This window comes from Ictalurus furcatus, chromosome 4 (genome assembly GCF_023375685.1).
Source record: "Ictalurus furcatus strain D&B chromosome 4, Billie_1.0, whole genome shotgun sequence".
Taxonomy (NCBI): domain Eukaryota; kingdom Metazoa; phylum Chordata; class Actinopteri; order Siluriformes; family Ictaluridae; genus Ictalurus; species Ictalurus furcatus.
In genome coordinates, this window is record NC_071258.1 from 34809212 (window position 1) to 34825261 (window position 16050).

A 16050-nucleotide genomic window follows, 5' to 3' on the forward strand; every position below is an offset into this window, starting at 1 on the left:
ACCAGCTGACAGGCGGCGGCTAAAATTAACACCAGGGTGGTGGAAACTGGAAAAGTGGACACGTTCATATGTGCCAGCTCTGTGTGTGTGTGTGTGTGAGAGAGAGAGAGAGAGAGAGAGACACTGGGGTGGAGTGCCAAAAACATCTCCAAAATAGGTTGAATGCTTTTATAACATGAATCTTTAAAACATAAAAAAAGAAGATATTTAATACATTAGATAAACCGGTTAAAATGAAGCACGTGAACGTTTTTAACACTTCGGGCTTCATTTAGAAAGAATAACACTTCTGATGTTGTATTGTGACTATTTTATATATACTATATATATATATATATATATATATATATAGTATATTTTATCCACTTTATGTAAAGCACGGAAACTGTTTAGTAATATTGGTAGAAATTGGTTACGATATCCGTGTGTGTGTGTGTGACGTTACTCGTGCCATTCGTGTTTTTAAGCCAAAGTGTCAACAGTTTAAAACCTGCTCATCGTTCAGGAATTATCGTGAACAGGTCTACTCTAGATTCTGAACAAAGCTGGTCACGTATCGATCAGAGGACTGTATCGTTTTGGCAGATATCGAATCCTTGCGTTAAGAATGGAAATTGTAACATATTGTGTACAGTACAAGCCTGAAGCTAACACGAAATAAGCGTTCTGTTCAAGGAAAAATATTTTATATACAGTAATTAATAAAGTGTTCATGTAAACTTGTCCAGTATCGATATTCTATATAAATCAGACAAGCAGCAGTGGTTTCAGTAAATCCTGGTATACACACACTGTAGTTAGGAGTCAAAACACCACGGAACATCACGTCGTGGCCGTGCATTCGTTTATTAATTAGTGATTAGCATTTAGGATGAGTTTAGGATGAGCGTACATCAGTTGGAGTAAAAGTCCACTTGTGTATCACATTTTGAAACATCACGGATTGATTGTTTATCATGTATTTGTGTTATTATTATTATTATTATTATTATTATTATTATTATTATTTTGTTTGTTTGTTACTTCACTTGTGTTAGGAGTGCTGTTGGTTTCATAACGTTGACGTGAGACCCGGTTCATTTTATTACAGCGTGTAATATTAGCGTAATCGTAATGCCACATGCTTAGTAGTTAGCACGTTTGCCTCACACCTCCAGGGTCGAGGGTTTGATTCCCACCGCAGCCCTGTGTGTGTGGAGTTTGCATGTTCTCCCCGTGCTGCGGGGGTTTCCTCCGGTTACCCCGGTTTCCTCCCCCAGTCCAAAGACATGCATCGTAGTCTGATTGGCGTGTCTAAAGTGTCCATAGTGTATGAATGGGTGTGTGAGTGTGTATGTGATTGTGTCCTGCGATGGACTGGCACCCTGTCCAGGGTGTACCCCGCCTTGTGCCCCATGCTCCCTGGAATAGACTCCAGGTTCCCCCATGACCCTGAGAAGGAGTAAGCGGTATAGAAGATGGATGGATGGATGGATGGATGGATGGTAATGCCACGAAATAGACACCTGGGTTTTCGTTACACAACATGATGACGCTGTTTAGTGTAACGAAGAAGATCTGGTGTAACCAGTATAACATGCAGTTAGATCATTTTAACATCGTGCTATTTTAGTCTAAAGCCAGTTTTAATTGTAATCTCGTGTTGTGGTGATGTCTGAAAACATATCACGGCTGCATTCCAGCCTAAATCGCACTGCACCTCAGGTCCAGTCCGTCCGGTTCCAAATAAAAATCCAGTGTGTGACGAGGTCGGGTCGTGACCTCGCTCTGGGACACGCCGCTCCGAGACAGGCCACGTTGTGGAACGTGTAAATAAATAAATACATACATACATACATACATGTGTGTATTATCACAATACTCAGAGGTTTCTTAGATATGTATCAGAAACAGACAGTACAGTAATGTCTGTTTGTAATTATTTTTTTTAAATGGGGGAAAAAAATTATAAACTAATATCACGTTGATCATGATATCTGAGAAAAGCATTTTATGACATAATTTATCACAATTTTATATACACACACACACACACACACACACACACACACACATTGTCAGTCCCTGATGGTCTCTCAAAGAGATGAACTTAATCATGATGACTATAACTCCATCTGCCGATGACACACGTTCTATAAAGCCTTAAAAGGAAAATATAAATAAACGTTTTTAATCATCGTATTAAAAATCACGATCTCGGTTTGTTTCTCGGTTTAATCAGATCCAGGAAAGCGCTGATTCGTGCACACGTCTGACGCGTGTCGAGGCGAGTCTACAGAAGAAAACGTGGAGAAGCGACATGGGAAATCTGAGTGAAATATAAAATGACTCGTGTGGTGTGAGGAATAAAGGAATAAATAGAGGGTGTGCGGTTCTAGTAAAGTAATCAACAGCGGGGCGGGGTGAAGAGGCGGAGTCACTGCCACCCTGAAGCTGATCGCATTCCTCCAACAGCAGTTTGTCATCGATTACAGATTATATTATTATATTACTATAATCGATTAAAGAACGACACAGCATACGTTCTCTGTGAAGCAGGTTAGTTCCTGTTCTCGCTTACACTATAGCAGCTATAAACACTCGTTCTGTCACCATCCCTCTCTTTATTCTCTCTCTCTTTATTCTCTCTTTATTCCCTCTCTTTATTCTATCTCTCTATATTCTCTCTCTCTCTATTCTCTCTATATTCCCTCTTTCTATTCTTTCTCTTGATTCTCTCACTATATTCTCTCTCTATATATACTCTCTCTATTCCATCTCTCTATTCTCTCTCTCTATTCTCTCTCTATTCCCTCTCTCTCTCTATTCCCTCGCTCTATTCCCTGTCTCTGTTCTATCTCTCTCTATTCCCTCTCTGTATTCCCTCTCTATATTCCCTCTCTCTCTCTATTCCTCTCTTTATTCTCTCTCTCTCTCTCTCTATTCCATCTGAGAGTGTGTGTGAGAGAGCGAGCTGTTTCAGTGTCAGTGATCTGTCCTACTTTACCACATTCCACACATTTTCCTCCCACATTGACCGAGTACGAGCACCGAAACAGCTGGAGGCCTGCAGGCATGTTCTCTCTGTCACACAGATGGCAAGATGTTGGCTTCACTGGAACTGTGAAATCAGCTGGGGTGTGTGTGTGTGTGTGTGTGTGTGTGTGTGTGTGAGTGTGTGAGAGAGAGAGAGAGAGAGAGAGAGAGAGAGAGAAAAGCAGTACATTCTCAGACAGTGACTGAGTGAAGTGTGTACTGTAGATGTGCAGTTTCGAGTTATTTTCTAACACTCGCTAAACCTGTTTTAAATTAGTTCCTGAATCTCCAAATGAAATAAAGAGCTCCGGGTTTTGAGGAAATTAAGAGTTCAGAAACCCTTTGTGGAAATAAGGAGTTGTGTAACTTTTGAAGCAAAAGCTTTCAAGGAAGTAAAGAGTTTAGGAACCTTTTTGACTAAATTTTTTGGAACCTTTTTGATGAAATAGAGTTCTGGAACCTTTCAGGGAAGTGAACAGTTCTGGAACCTTTTTAATGAAGTAAAGAGTTCTGGAACCTTTCAAGGAAGTAAATAATACTGGAAACATTTTGATGAATAAATAGTTCTGGAACCTTTTTGATTAAATAGAGAGCTGGAAATGAATTGTGGAAAGTTTTGGCTTCCAGAAACGTGATGAAATAAAGAGTTCTGAAAACCTTTTCAGGAAATGAAGAGTTACAGGAATCTTCTAAAGAGTTCTCGAAACTTAAAATGAAATAAAGAGTTCAACAACCAGTCGAGGAAATAAAGGATTCAGGAAGTTTTTGATAAAAAAAAAATAAAAAAAGAGGAATTCTCATGAAGGCCAGTCACAGTTCCTGGTACAGTTCTTGATTTGAACTGTAACTGTTATGGAAAGCAGAAGAAGTGCGATAGAACCAGAGTCTAAATTCAACGTTTGTGATTGTTTTACTCTGTTGTTCAAATCTGAGATCAACAATATTATTAATCAAATAAACAAATGAATAAAACCCTGCCTCATATTGAAGATAATATTATGTAATGTTATGATGGAAACAGACTGTGTGTGTGTGTGTGTGTGTGTGTGTGTGTGTGTGTGTGTGTGTGTTTGGATGTGTCAGATGATGTGAGTGTGTGTGTTTGGATGTGTCAGATGATGTGTGTGTGTGTGTGTGTGTTTGGATGTATCAGATGATGTGTGTGTGTGTGTGTGAGTGAGAGATGATGATGATGATGATGTCATCTTGTTGCACCTCTTCAGAACATTTCTTTGGACTGAAACCTAATGTTTGTGTGTGTGTCTCTTTGTTTCCAGAAGCGGCGGAGGAGTTTTTTGAGTATGACGCCGAGGAGTTCCTGGTGTCCCTCACACTCCTGATCACAGAGGGCCGGACGCCGGAATGTTCCGTGAAGGGTCGAACCGAGGGCCTGCACTGCCCCCCCGCGCAGTCGGGTGGACCGGTCCTCACCAAACACGAATGCAGCGACAAACTGCCTCAGGTGAAGAGCGTGAAGTTTAACCGTACCACAGATACGGATTGTTCTCTGAGGAAGCTTTAAAGATTTTGTGGTTGTTTGTTGGGCGTCGACAGTGTCGCCAGGCGAGGAGGACGAGGTCAGAGGTCATGTTGCTATGGCGAAATCACATCCCTATCATGATCGAAGTGATGCTGCTGCCTGACTGTTGCTACAGCGACGAGGGTCTGGCGACGGACCTGAATGACCCGGCGATTAAACAGGACGCTCTGCTGCTGGAGAGATGGACACTACAGCCTGTTCCGAGACAGTAAGATATACACTTTACCATCACATTATTATTATTATTATTATTATTATTATTACATGAGGAGAGAAAGCAATAAATATAATTGATGGATTTGGGTCATTTTAGCATCTTTATCCATGTGATTGGCTTACCCCTAGCTTATCCTATCACTTACCCCTTGCTCATCCATTGGCATGGGTCATGTACATCACTTACCCCTTGCTTAACAGTTCTCACGGGTCATTTTTGTTTATTTAACCCGTGTTCATTTACCATGGGTCATTCTTATTGCTTCTGTTGTGTTATCAGTTGTTTCTTCACCCTTGTGTTCACTTCCTATGGGTCATTCTTGTTATTTCCACCGTGTTTGCTCGGCGCGAGTCATTTCCATTGAACATGACACACATTTAAGATTTAAAAACACAGAAACAAGGAGGAAAATAGTGTGTACTGTATATCTAATCTAATCTAATGGTTTCTGTGTATCTTGTTCAGGAGTGGGGATCGGTTTATCGAGGAGAAGACTCTGCTCTTGGCTGTACGTTCCTATGTGTTTTTCTCTCAGCTGAGTGCCTGGCTCAGCGCCTCTCATGGCATCGTGCCCAGAAACATCCTCTATAGGTAACACACTCTGCATATGTGTGTGTGTGTGTGTGTGTGTGTGTGTGTGTGTCCCTACGCACTTACGTGTTTGTACATCAGATTATGTGTTAATTTGGTGCCATTTGTTTTGTGAACTGACTAAACAGTACGTTGTTGACTGAGGTTGGCGTCACTAATGGCGTCCATGCGGTAAATGGTCCTTATGATCCTTTCAGTTTTAATCCAGGTACAATCAAAAGTCTGCGTTTCCTTTACTTTCCCAGAATAAGTGCAGCCGATGAAGAGCTGATATGGAATTTCTCCCAGTCGCCCTCGGAGCACGCCTTTCCAGTGCCCAACGTGTCCCACAGCGTAGCGCTGAAGGTGCGGGTTCAGTCGTTGCCCCGCCAGCCCAAATACCCCGTGTTGAAGTGCAGCATCCACTCCGACCTCTCGTTCCTCGGCAAACGTACCCACGACCCTGCGAAGGGGCCGTTAGCGGGTGCATACAGCCGGGGTCAAACCGTCAGTGACCCTCCGAACCCCTTCAGACTCCAGAGTTCACCTCTTTTATGCAGACGCTCCCCGTTACCCTCTCATGATCGAACCAGCCCCCTGAACCAGCGTAAATGCCCCGAATCGCCCATCCTACCTGGCAAAGCCGCAAAGCTACTGTTCTCCAGAACCAACGGCGTCTTGGATAGCTCAGGAAAGACGACGAGTGTGGAATTGCCTTCACCGTCTTCATCTCCGACGCGCGATTTCAAATCGCTCTCAAATCCCTTGTTTTCAAACCCCAGCCCGAGTCCTCGCTCTTCCTCAGTTGAAACGAACCCCTTGATTGGTTCGCTGCTCCAGGAGAGGCAGGAAGTAATCGCTCGCATCGCCCAGAGGCTGAATTTCTGCGACCCGACATCACCTCATCTTCTTCCCGACGCTCTCTTCACATCTCCAGGGGATGAAGGGCCATTTAAGAAGACCAAAGATCCTCCCAGTCTCCAGACGAACGACAGAAGTGGGTCAAGGAACGGAGAGTGGAGCCAGACTTCTTTCTTTCAAACTCCGCTGAGCCCCAGGAGCCGGTCTCGAGTGGACCGAGGCGAAGCGGATGAGTCCAGGACTTCACCCAGACCCACGTCCTGTAGGCGGCTTCTGCTGTCGCCTGATTCGAAAGAAGGTTCTATGATCGTCGAAGCTGTCCAGGACATCTCGCGTTTGATTCAGGAGCGTCTTCAGCTGTCGCAAGAGCTCCTGCACGCCAAATACAAACAATGCCGCGAGTCATCGACAACCACATCCTCGCAGAACCAAAACCAGACCCAGAGCCATAGACAGAATCAGAATCAAAGCCAGACACAAAACCAGAACCACCAGCTTAGAACCAACAGTCATGCTAGCCATGCTAATGGAACTATAAACATAGCCAATGGCGAAACCAGCTCAAACCTTCGAGTTCACACGGAGACACTTGAGAGACGGGCCTTGTCTGAAAACCAGGCCCGGTCTGGACCCCCGAACAAAGAACCCAGTATCACTAAACCTCAGCCACTTACACAAACCAGCCATGCATACGGTGCCAAAAACGATCCCTGGACTTCTTCACTCAATAGCCCTAAAAGCTCCCACAGTCTGAATGGAGTGGCAGGAGTCGACGATCTCAACCACCTTCAGGACCTTCAGGACCTCCACTTTGGGAAGGAAAACCAGGGCAGAAGAGTAGAAACACAGCTCCAACCAGAGTCCACCGTGCCTGGTCAGGATGAGGACCAAGATCCCTGGTCCTCCCTCTCCAGCACACCCACCAGCCTTAATACCCAGCACTCCCCGAGCCCAGACTGGACTCTGAACAACACCACGCCCACCACGTTGGTGAGTGTTCCTCTGGTGCTACCTTCTTAACATGTTTTGATCACGGTATTTAATTTCCCTTGAAGAAATGCCCTCTTGGAGTCCCGAGGTTTTATGTCTACTTTTATTCGTATATGTTACATATACATACGTTCACAATGTCACTGCTTTACTCTACTAACTACTCATAAGGCTGAATAGTTACGAGCTAACTAGCAATCGACCCAAATAACAATTGTGCAGTTTGAAGGAAACTATATAATAATAATAATAATAATAATAATAATATATATTATTTTAGCTAGCACCCAAAAAATACAAAATCTCATTACACAATTTCTTTTTTTTTTATAGCGTTGCTTTAAGTAGCATAGATGGCAAGTGGAGTTTGAAGAAAACTAATTTGTGCCAAGCTCTTTCCCTGCTAAAAAAAAATAATAATAAACAAAACAATGGAAACCATCACAGAAATTCTAATGGTTTCCACTACAAATACCATTACAAACCATCAGCTGACAAGTAAAACCATTACCATCCATTATCACAGAAATTCTAATGGTTTCCACTACAAATACCATTACAAATCATCAGCTAACTAATAAACCATTACCATTACCGGTCCTTAATGGTATCCATTAGACATAACATGCCACCAATAGAAGGCAACAAATTACCAGTAGAGACCCTCAGAGACCATTACAGCTTCCATTAAAACTAATACAATTCCCATTATAACCATTAAATTTTTTTTTTTTTTTTAGTTTTATGAGGGTTTCTGTTGTTTTTATTTTCAGCAGGGTTTATAAACCAAAATAAACAATAGATGAATATTTCCAACATGTTTTTTAAAACAAGTCACAACATTCACTTCTATATTGTCAACAACTTTATTTGTAAGCGAAAGCTGAGATCATTTCATCGCTTAGCTCTGCTAGCTACTTATCCGGCTAGCTAGTTACAAGCTAATTAATTAAATAATTCATTTCCTTTAAGCATTAAGACCATTGAGGATTAATTAAGGATCGACAAATTCGCCAAAAAAATAATTTCAGCTACTTCGTTGTAGTTGACGGACAGAAAAAATAATAAACGTCCCCTTACACAATTCTTTGCTAGCTATTTAGCATGTTAGCAAGCTGATATGAATTTGTACAGAGTTTCAAGGAAGGATCATTTCAGCTGCGATGCTGACTGTGACGAGAGTACGTTAATAACTTATTAGAACCCGAGGCTGAACATTCGACTTCATTCACCTGAGTGTGAGGTGAAAAGAGTACCGCAAATGCTCACTTAGCGAAGAACGATAGAAGCTAATGGCTTGATCTCTGCCGTTTCGTTCGTTTTTATTGATTATTAGTAACTATAGCATTAATAGTTGGCTTGGATATCATGCCTGAATAGTTCTATATGAAATAATTACGCCTGTAAAATGCTCTTTGCTCAGCGTTTGTAGACTCGCAGCGCAATGCTAAAGCTAACTCTGCTCATTCTGTGTACCAGCGAAGCCCCGCCTCCTCACTGAAGCCATGCAGTAGTAACTGGAAGAAGCAGAACAGACACTCCATCGACGGTACGGCCACGAGAGCGTTCCACCCCTGCACCGGCCTGCCCCTGCTCTCCAGCCCGGTGAGAACTGTTCTCGGGGTAAAGGGGTAGATTAGCTCAAAATCACAAATACGCGTAAACGTTCCACTTCCGTCAGCCGAGACACGTTTACACTGACGAGGTTCTGTTTCTACATCCAATACTAGAACATCATCTGTACAACTGTATCCAGTACTAGAACATCATCTGGGAGTGGATTTTTTCCTTGGATTAAATCTTCGTTATAAGGATTACCGTGATTAATGATGTTATTTAAAGTGAGTTTATAAAGACGGTGTTAGGGCGGTGTTTAGATTGGGGTTGTTTGTTTTAATAAAAAAAAACAAGAAAAATTTATTTGTTCTTAATTTTTTTTTAAACTGTCGGGAAAAAAGTGTATATTTCATGTAGAAATATATTTTAGATTTTTTTTATGTCCATAAAAATATTTATGCACTGATATTATATTTAATATATTTAATATAACATGGATATAAATAAAATAAAAAAACAGAGATCTTACATCAACAGATAATTATATCAACGAATAATATAAATATAATGCAGTTTCTATTATAATTTTCCCAAGGTATATATGTTTAAATGTGTTTATTTAAATTTTAAAAAAAATCTCAATTTAATGATTTTTTTTTAAACATTTAATGAAAAAAAATAATAAAAAATTGAGTCAAAGCCTCATTTCCTTCAGTGGTTAAATATTGCTCCAGTGTGTTGCAAAGTTATAGTTATACACAAGTGTGCGTGTGCGTGTCATGTGACCCTGCAGTCTCTGACTCAGTTCCTGTGTCTCTAACGCCGTCCAGATTCGCACACACACTGTTTCCTGTTGCCGGTAGCGCCTTGGTGGAGTATTATGGGCTGAATTAACCCACTTCCTCCTCCTCAGGGCTGCGTCTGCTCTTCTTACACACACACAGCCCTGTGTTGTTGTTGTTGTTATCATCACAGCGTCACTCACTCGTCTGAGCGCACTACTGATGATCCGTGTCTGTAAGGAGTTCATCTCTCTGAGATAAACTCCTGTTTATCGAGTTAGTTTCAGAAGTGTGTGATCTCGGCAGTGCGTAGTTCGGTCCAAGCGTAACACATGCGTGATGTTCACCTTGTGTTCACGCTAGCGAGCCACCAAACAACTCACACTCATTCAATTCCCGTTATATGCAAATTAGGTGAAGGAACGAAAGCAAACGATTGGCTGACGTCAATTCCTCGGCCCGATCCGACGACGTCGTGTCTCGAATCGCCGCTTTCGTTCGGTTTAGTTTCTGTACGACTGCAAATTTCACCCTTTCAATATCGCTAGCTAGCATTTTCATCCCTATTCCAAACACACAAGAAAAGTCCCGTAGCTTCCTGTTCATCCTTCCAAAGCTAAAAACAAGAGGAAAAAGAAATGGCACCCCTCTTCAGTGTCCAGACAGCTACAAAAGGGTAAATTATCCACAATCTGTAACTGTACGCACTGTGACGCTGATATAAACTGTTGACGTATGTACCGTATAGCTGAGTGTAGAGTTTATACACGTTACGAAGCTAACGGAAATCCATATTACACAAATGATTCGAATATGAGCGAGGAGCTGACGAAGAACCGACAAAGAACGACGCTAGCGTAAAGCGGGGAATATACAAATTCCAAGTTAGCGCGACTGACGTGATGCATTCAAACATGCTGCCGTTTTATATTCTTCACACGCGATATCATTCCCAGTCTGCCAGTCGGATTTGGGGTGATTCTGAGAAATCCTAAATACATAGTAGAGACAGAGTGAGAAACAAAGACACCCACGAAAGCCAAAAATATTCTCAGGGACGTAACAATTACATAAAAAAAATTAACTATACACATCAACATGTACAAATGATGTAAGGAGGCCATGCCCACGGGTGCGTCTTTACACGCCTGTTAAAATGAGACGGGGCAGGCTACATGCACTACACTTAGCGTATATATGGTGAGTGTGTGAGTGCGTGTGTGTGTGAGTATGAGTGTGTGTGTGTGTGTGTGTGTGTGTGTGTATAGACTTTTCACTAAGAGTGCAGTAGGACTTCCCTCGTGCCTGGAACATACGCAGACGTAAACGCGTTGCTGTTTCAGTAATGAGGAGCTGAGTTTGTTGTTTCTCTCCTCCCTCGTTCAGGTCCCTCAGAGGAGAAGTCAGACGGGATATTTTGACTTGGACACGTCTCTGATTCAGTGTAAAGGAGCACCGTGGGCCTCCAGTAAGAGGTACGAGCTCAGAGACACGTGTTGAGGGTTTACACGTGCGGGTGTTTTACTGATACGTGCTGCTTGATTACATTTTTATAACTTAGAATGTTGCGTTGGATCCCAACCCACAGCTGCTGTCCAACAAAACGTCATGAATGCTTTGTGTGAGGTTTCGTTTCTCATAAATTTATTTATATATATATATATATATATATATATATATATATATAAAAATAGCGGCTCAGTTTAGTTCAGATTTCCACCAGCCAATCAGAAAGCAGTATTTTCCATAGCTTTAGGCATACATAAACTTATATATATATATATATATATATATATATGAGTGAAAATATTCTCTCATGCTTATTTTTTTTTTCTCTTTAGTTTGTGCGCCATTCTTTGTCTCCCATCCCATAATAATAATGTTCCGTATCAAAGATACGATGAGCAAGTGTGTCATTGTTTTCCCCCCTTTCTTTTCTGCTTATGTCTTTTTATTTTTCGTGTCTTTTTTTCTTCCTTTTTTCTTTGTATCTCTAACGGAGTCCTTTATTAACTTCCAGAATGGTTAATTTGAAAAATAACTAAATGAATGAGTAAATAAATAAATAAAAGATTAACACTGTTTTTTTTCCCCACCGCGACTCCTGTAAAAGTCATGTTTAGGTTTGTTTTCGATTGTGAGTTTTGTCATTCAGAGTTTTATTTGTTTATATAAAAGAGTTTAAGTGAAAACCCATACTGGTCTAGAACATTATTTATTTAAAAAACTAAACGGTTTTGCTCTTTTTTTCGTGTCTCGTCTTTATCAGTAGACACGGTTTTCTACCTTTTTTTTTTCAATATTTAGTCTTGTGTTTTTATTTAGTGTTTCTTGATAGGGTTATGTGTAATTCAGTGTGTTGCAGGAGGAAAGCTGCGCTCCATATGCACTCATTACAGCCCCGGTGTTGAATATCAGCTCCATCTGCTGTGTGTTACCAAACACACTGTTTACTGAGGACTTCTGTAGTGTAGCTTAGTGTGTCCTACTCGAGCAGAGTAAGCTAACTCCACTTGTTTATGTAACGTGTGTGTGTGTGTGTGTGTGTGTGTGTATAGAGTGTGTTTGAAGAGATATGAAGACTCAGAGGAACCTCAGCAGCTCCTGAGTGCCAGCGCCCCTCCTGCCAGTCTCAGCCTTCTGGGAAACTTTGAGGTACACGCACACACACACGGAGTCGCACAGCAGCATGTTGGTGTGGGCCCTGAATCATTCAGTCAGACACACACACACACACACACACACGCTGTTACTGAGTCATGCTGTGACACACACACTGACTCACTGTTGAGTAGTACTCACTACTGTGAGTATTATTGATATAAATGTGTGTGTGTGTGTGTGTGTGTGTGTGTGTGTGTGTGTAGGAGTGTGTCCTAAACTACCGCTTGGAGCCGCTCGGTAATGTCGAGGGTTTCACGGCCGAAGTCGGTGCCAGTGGTTCGTTCTGCCCGAGTCACATGACCTTCCCGGTAGACGTGTCGTTCTACAGCGTGTCGGACGATAACGCTCCGTCTCCCTACATGGTAATGAGCACACACATACACTCCCTCACACACACACACACACACACTCTCTCACACGCTCTCTCACACACACCGTGAACATGTGTAACACTGCCCAGTATCCTGTATGTTTTAGAGGACCGCTGACCCGTATTCAGCTTGCATGTGGAAAGTTCTGTGTATTCAGAGTCGAGTTACGCACCTGATTAAATGGATTTCATTTTTAGCTCCACATTCAGATGATTCAAATATGCTTTGTGTAGTTCACGCCTCTGAGGTTGTAAGGTTTTTCTAGAATAACATGAGACGGGGTTTTTCAGTAGCGTCTACCCCGCCACCTTTACACACACAACTAATCACGTATAGAAAATACGGATTAAAGAAGAGGTTTTTTTCCCATTGATGTCAATTTTACAAGACTAATACGATGATATGAGAATGAGAAGATGGCGAATGTTGGAATAATTCTAATTGTCCTAGTTGTAAGGATCGCATTAATCTCTGGTTTAATTGAACAAAATGGCTTCCACACTCATTATTCAGCAGCGCAGGGAATAGAATAGCACTTGATCCAGCGCAGACCGTTATTTTATTTATTTATTTATTTTTATACCGTGCTTCAACAGTTACTTAAGCGTATGCCTTAATGAAGCCGTGTGATATAAACCTCATTTCAAATATTGTTCATAATTTTATTGATTAAAAAAAATAAACATCCATCCTGGAGAAAATCGACATATCTGATTAAGATCTGTATTGTATCTATATTCAGTATACAAAAAAATAAACATGGTAAAATTAAACATTTTATAGTTGTAATAGCTGAATCAGTGCATATACTTTTACCTGTTTTTTTTTTCTTCTTCTATGTATGTGTGTATATATTAACTTTTAATATATAATGGGAGTGTTAACATAAAATACATATTTTTCTACATTTAACTAATAACTGTTAAACTCCTGTTAAAATAAATGGTGTGGGTAATCTGCTGTCATTTCAGAACCAATCAGTGGTTAGAAGTGAGTATTTTCAATGAGTATTCTTACACACTACGTACTGTATGTACTTCATTCTTTGCATTTCGGATATTTTCTAAAAGCTCTGTACTAAGAGACTTTGTTTGTTTGTTTGTTTGTTTGTTTCTTGCGTCCTCGTCCTGCAGGGGGTCATAAACCTGGAGTCTCTGGGCAAAAGGGGCTATCGAGTGCCTCCATCAGGAACTATTCAAGTGGTAGGAGTGCTAATGCATCCGTAATCTAGAGATGAGCATGTTTCCTGCTCTAACACACCTTGACTCCACTCCTCAGCTCATTAATACACTCGTCATGCGGGGAAACGGGCGAGTCTGAGCAGGAAACCCTCCAGAACAGAGTGAAGCCGTGTTCCTCCTCTTTAAACACTAAACACCACCATCTAGTGGTGGAATACCGGAATGGCATGCTCTTTACGCTGGACTATTTCTTGCACTGATATTAATGTTTATAATATTTTTTTGTGGAATGGTATAACATAATGTTAACATTTTATTAATTCAAGACGTGATTATGATGTCGTGTATGATGTTTCAGACCTTATTTAACCCCAATAAGACGGTGGTGAAGATGTTCGTGGTGATGTACGATCTGAGAGAAATGCCAGCCGGCCATCAGACATTCCTGAGGCAGAGGACTTTCTCCGTCCCCGTCAAACGCGAATCAAACGGACTAAACCACAGGAAGCCCCTCCCCCCTGGCCAGGGGCGGACCCTGCGCTACCTCATACACCTGAGGTGAGCTCACCTGTACCGTTTCGATGTACTGCTAGTCGTCTGTGTGATATTGTTATCGCTGATCCTCCCACATCTCTCTCCGTCAGGTTCCAGAGCTCCAAATCTGGAAAGATCTACCTCCATCGAGACATCCGGCTTCTGTTCTCACGCAAATCCATGGAAGTGGACAGTGGTGCTGCCTACGAGCTCAAATCCTTCACCGAGTCTCCAGCCGATCCTCCTTTCTCCCCGAGATGCTGATCAGATCACGTTCTGTCTAATGATGTGTTCCCACTGCAGCACAGGGGCCTTACTCAAGTCTGATCTCACACACACACACACACACACACAGTTTATTCGTATTCTTCTCACTCTTTCTCTTTCTACATCCCTCAGTTTCTCTCTTTTTTTTTTTTGTCTCTTTAGTTCTCTTTGTGTCTGTTTTCCTCTTTTTTTCTTTTATCTCAATTATTTCTTTTTTAGCTTATTTGTCTTCTTCCTTTTATTTCTTTGTCTCTCATTTTTGGCTGTTTTTGTTCTTCTTTTTCCATCATTGTTTTATATTTTATGCCTTCCATTTTCTTGCCCCGCCCTGCCCCGCCCCATCTCTTTCTCTTTCATTCTCTCTCTCTCTCATTCTTTCTTTCTCTGTCTGTCTGTCTCTCTCTTTCTCTCTCTATATGTGGTTATATCTCTGTCTCTCTCTTGTCTTTCTTTCTCTGTCTGTCTGTCTCTCATTTTCTTTCTTGTTCTCTCTCTCTCTCTCTCTCTCTCTCTCTCTCTCTCTCTCTCTCTCTCTATCTCTATCTATCCTCTGTGCTTCAGTGGGGACTTTGTGTATCTGACACAGTTTTGAAGCTCGTCCCGGAGCTTCGGTGCTGTTTGTGGGGGGAAAAAAAAAACATACCGAAGTTTAAAAGAAGAAAAAACTAAAACGATATGGACCATTTTTTTTTTTTTTAAACGACAGTAAAAAAAGAAAAGAAAAAAACCAAGAAGAAGCAGATGAACAGAGTAAAGAGTTTGGATAGAGCACTGTGTTCCTCCACCACAACTGGAAAAGGAAATTAGTCATATTCTACTATTTCTCTTTTATTTCCCTTTTGTTTTATTTTGTACCGAACCACTTTAATCGGAAGTGTTGCAATAGAGAAAAAGAATATCTTAACTAGCGTAGTGTTTACATATTTACTTTGTCAGTTATTTAATATTTAAAATGATATTTCATTTACTGCACATGTGACTCCTGTCGTGCTCAGCATTATGATGTAGTGCAATATGTTTCAATCATACCATGTATTTTTGACTAATATTCAGAACTGAAATAAAAGAAATATATCTATATATATATATATATATATATCTATGAAGAAGAGTGAGTGTGTGTGTGTGTGGTTTTTTTTTATGTGTAGAATATTAATACAGTCATTCAGCTCATGAAGTTAATCCTGATCGGTGCGCAGATGATTTTTATGATGAAATTTATAAATGAAAAAACATTTCATTCCTTCATCAACTCGGGGAAACTTTATGAACAGAAACCGGCGTTGTGATGAACGCGGAGAGCAGACGATCGATAATCTTCTACGGTTCAAACAACGGGGAAAATAAAATAAATATACAAGGTGGTGTGATTATATTACACTTTCTGTCACTTATTTATTTAATTTAGCGTGGACCCAGGGTCCTGTACTCCTTCAGGTGATGCTGTTAAAGTGGGACACTTCAGATCTTCACTCTAAAAATCAGAAAAGATGCTTGGAAT

The 16050-nt window shown here is 41.1% G+C and overlaps 1 protein-coding gene across 2 annotated transcripts in view; it reads left to right on the forward strand.

Annotated features, from left to right (window-relative positions):
- atosa (atos homolog A) overlaps window positions 1-15664 on the forward strand; it is a 41378-nt gene extending 25714 nt beyond the window's left edge. For both annotated transcript variants that reach the window (XM_053623748.1, XM_053623749.1), the window contains exons 2-12: window positions 4293-4477; window positions 4570-4763; window positions 5238-5363; window positions 5609-7193; window positions 8673-8798; window positions 10919-11007; window positions 12091-12187; window positions 12400-12558; window positions 13701-13769; window positions 14107-14306; window positions 14393-15664. In XM_053623748.1, the coding sequence (XP_053479723.1) occupies window positions 4293-4477; window positions 4570-4763; window positions 5238-5363; window positions 5609-7193; window positions 8673-8798; window positions 10919-11007; window positions 12091-12187; window positions 12400-12558; window positions 13701-13769; window positions 14107-14306; window positions 14393-14546 (2984 nt within the window). In that variant the 3' untranslated portion in view covers window positions 14547-15664. The remainder of the gene's footprint in view (window positions 1-4292; window positions 4478-4569; window positions 4764-5237; window positions 5364-5608; window positions 7194-8672; window positions 8799-10918; window positions 11008-12090; window positions 12188-12399; window positions 12559-13700; window positions 13770-14106; window positions 14307-14392) is intronic.
- Window positions 15665-16050: the final 386 nt, after the last annotated feature.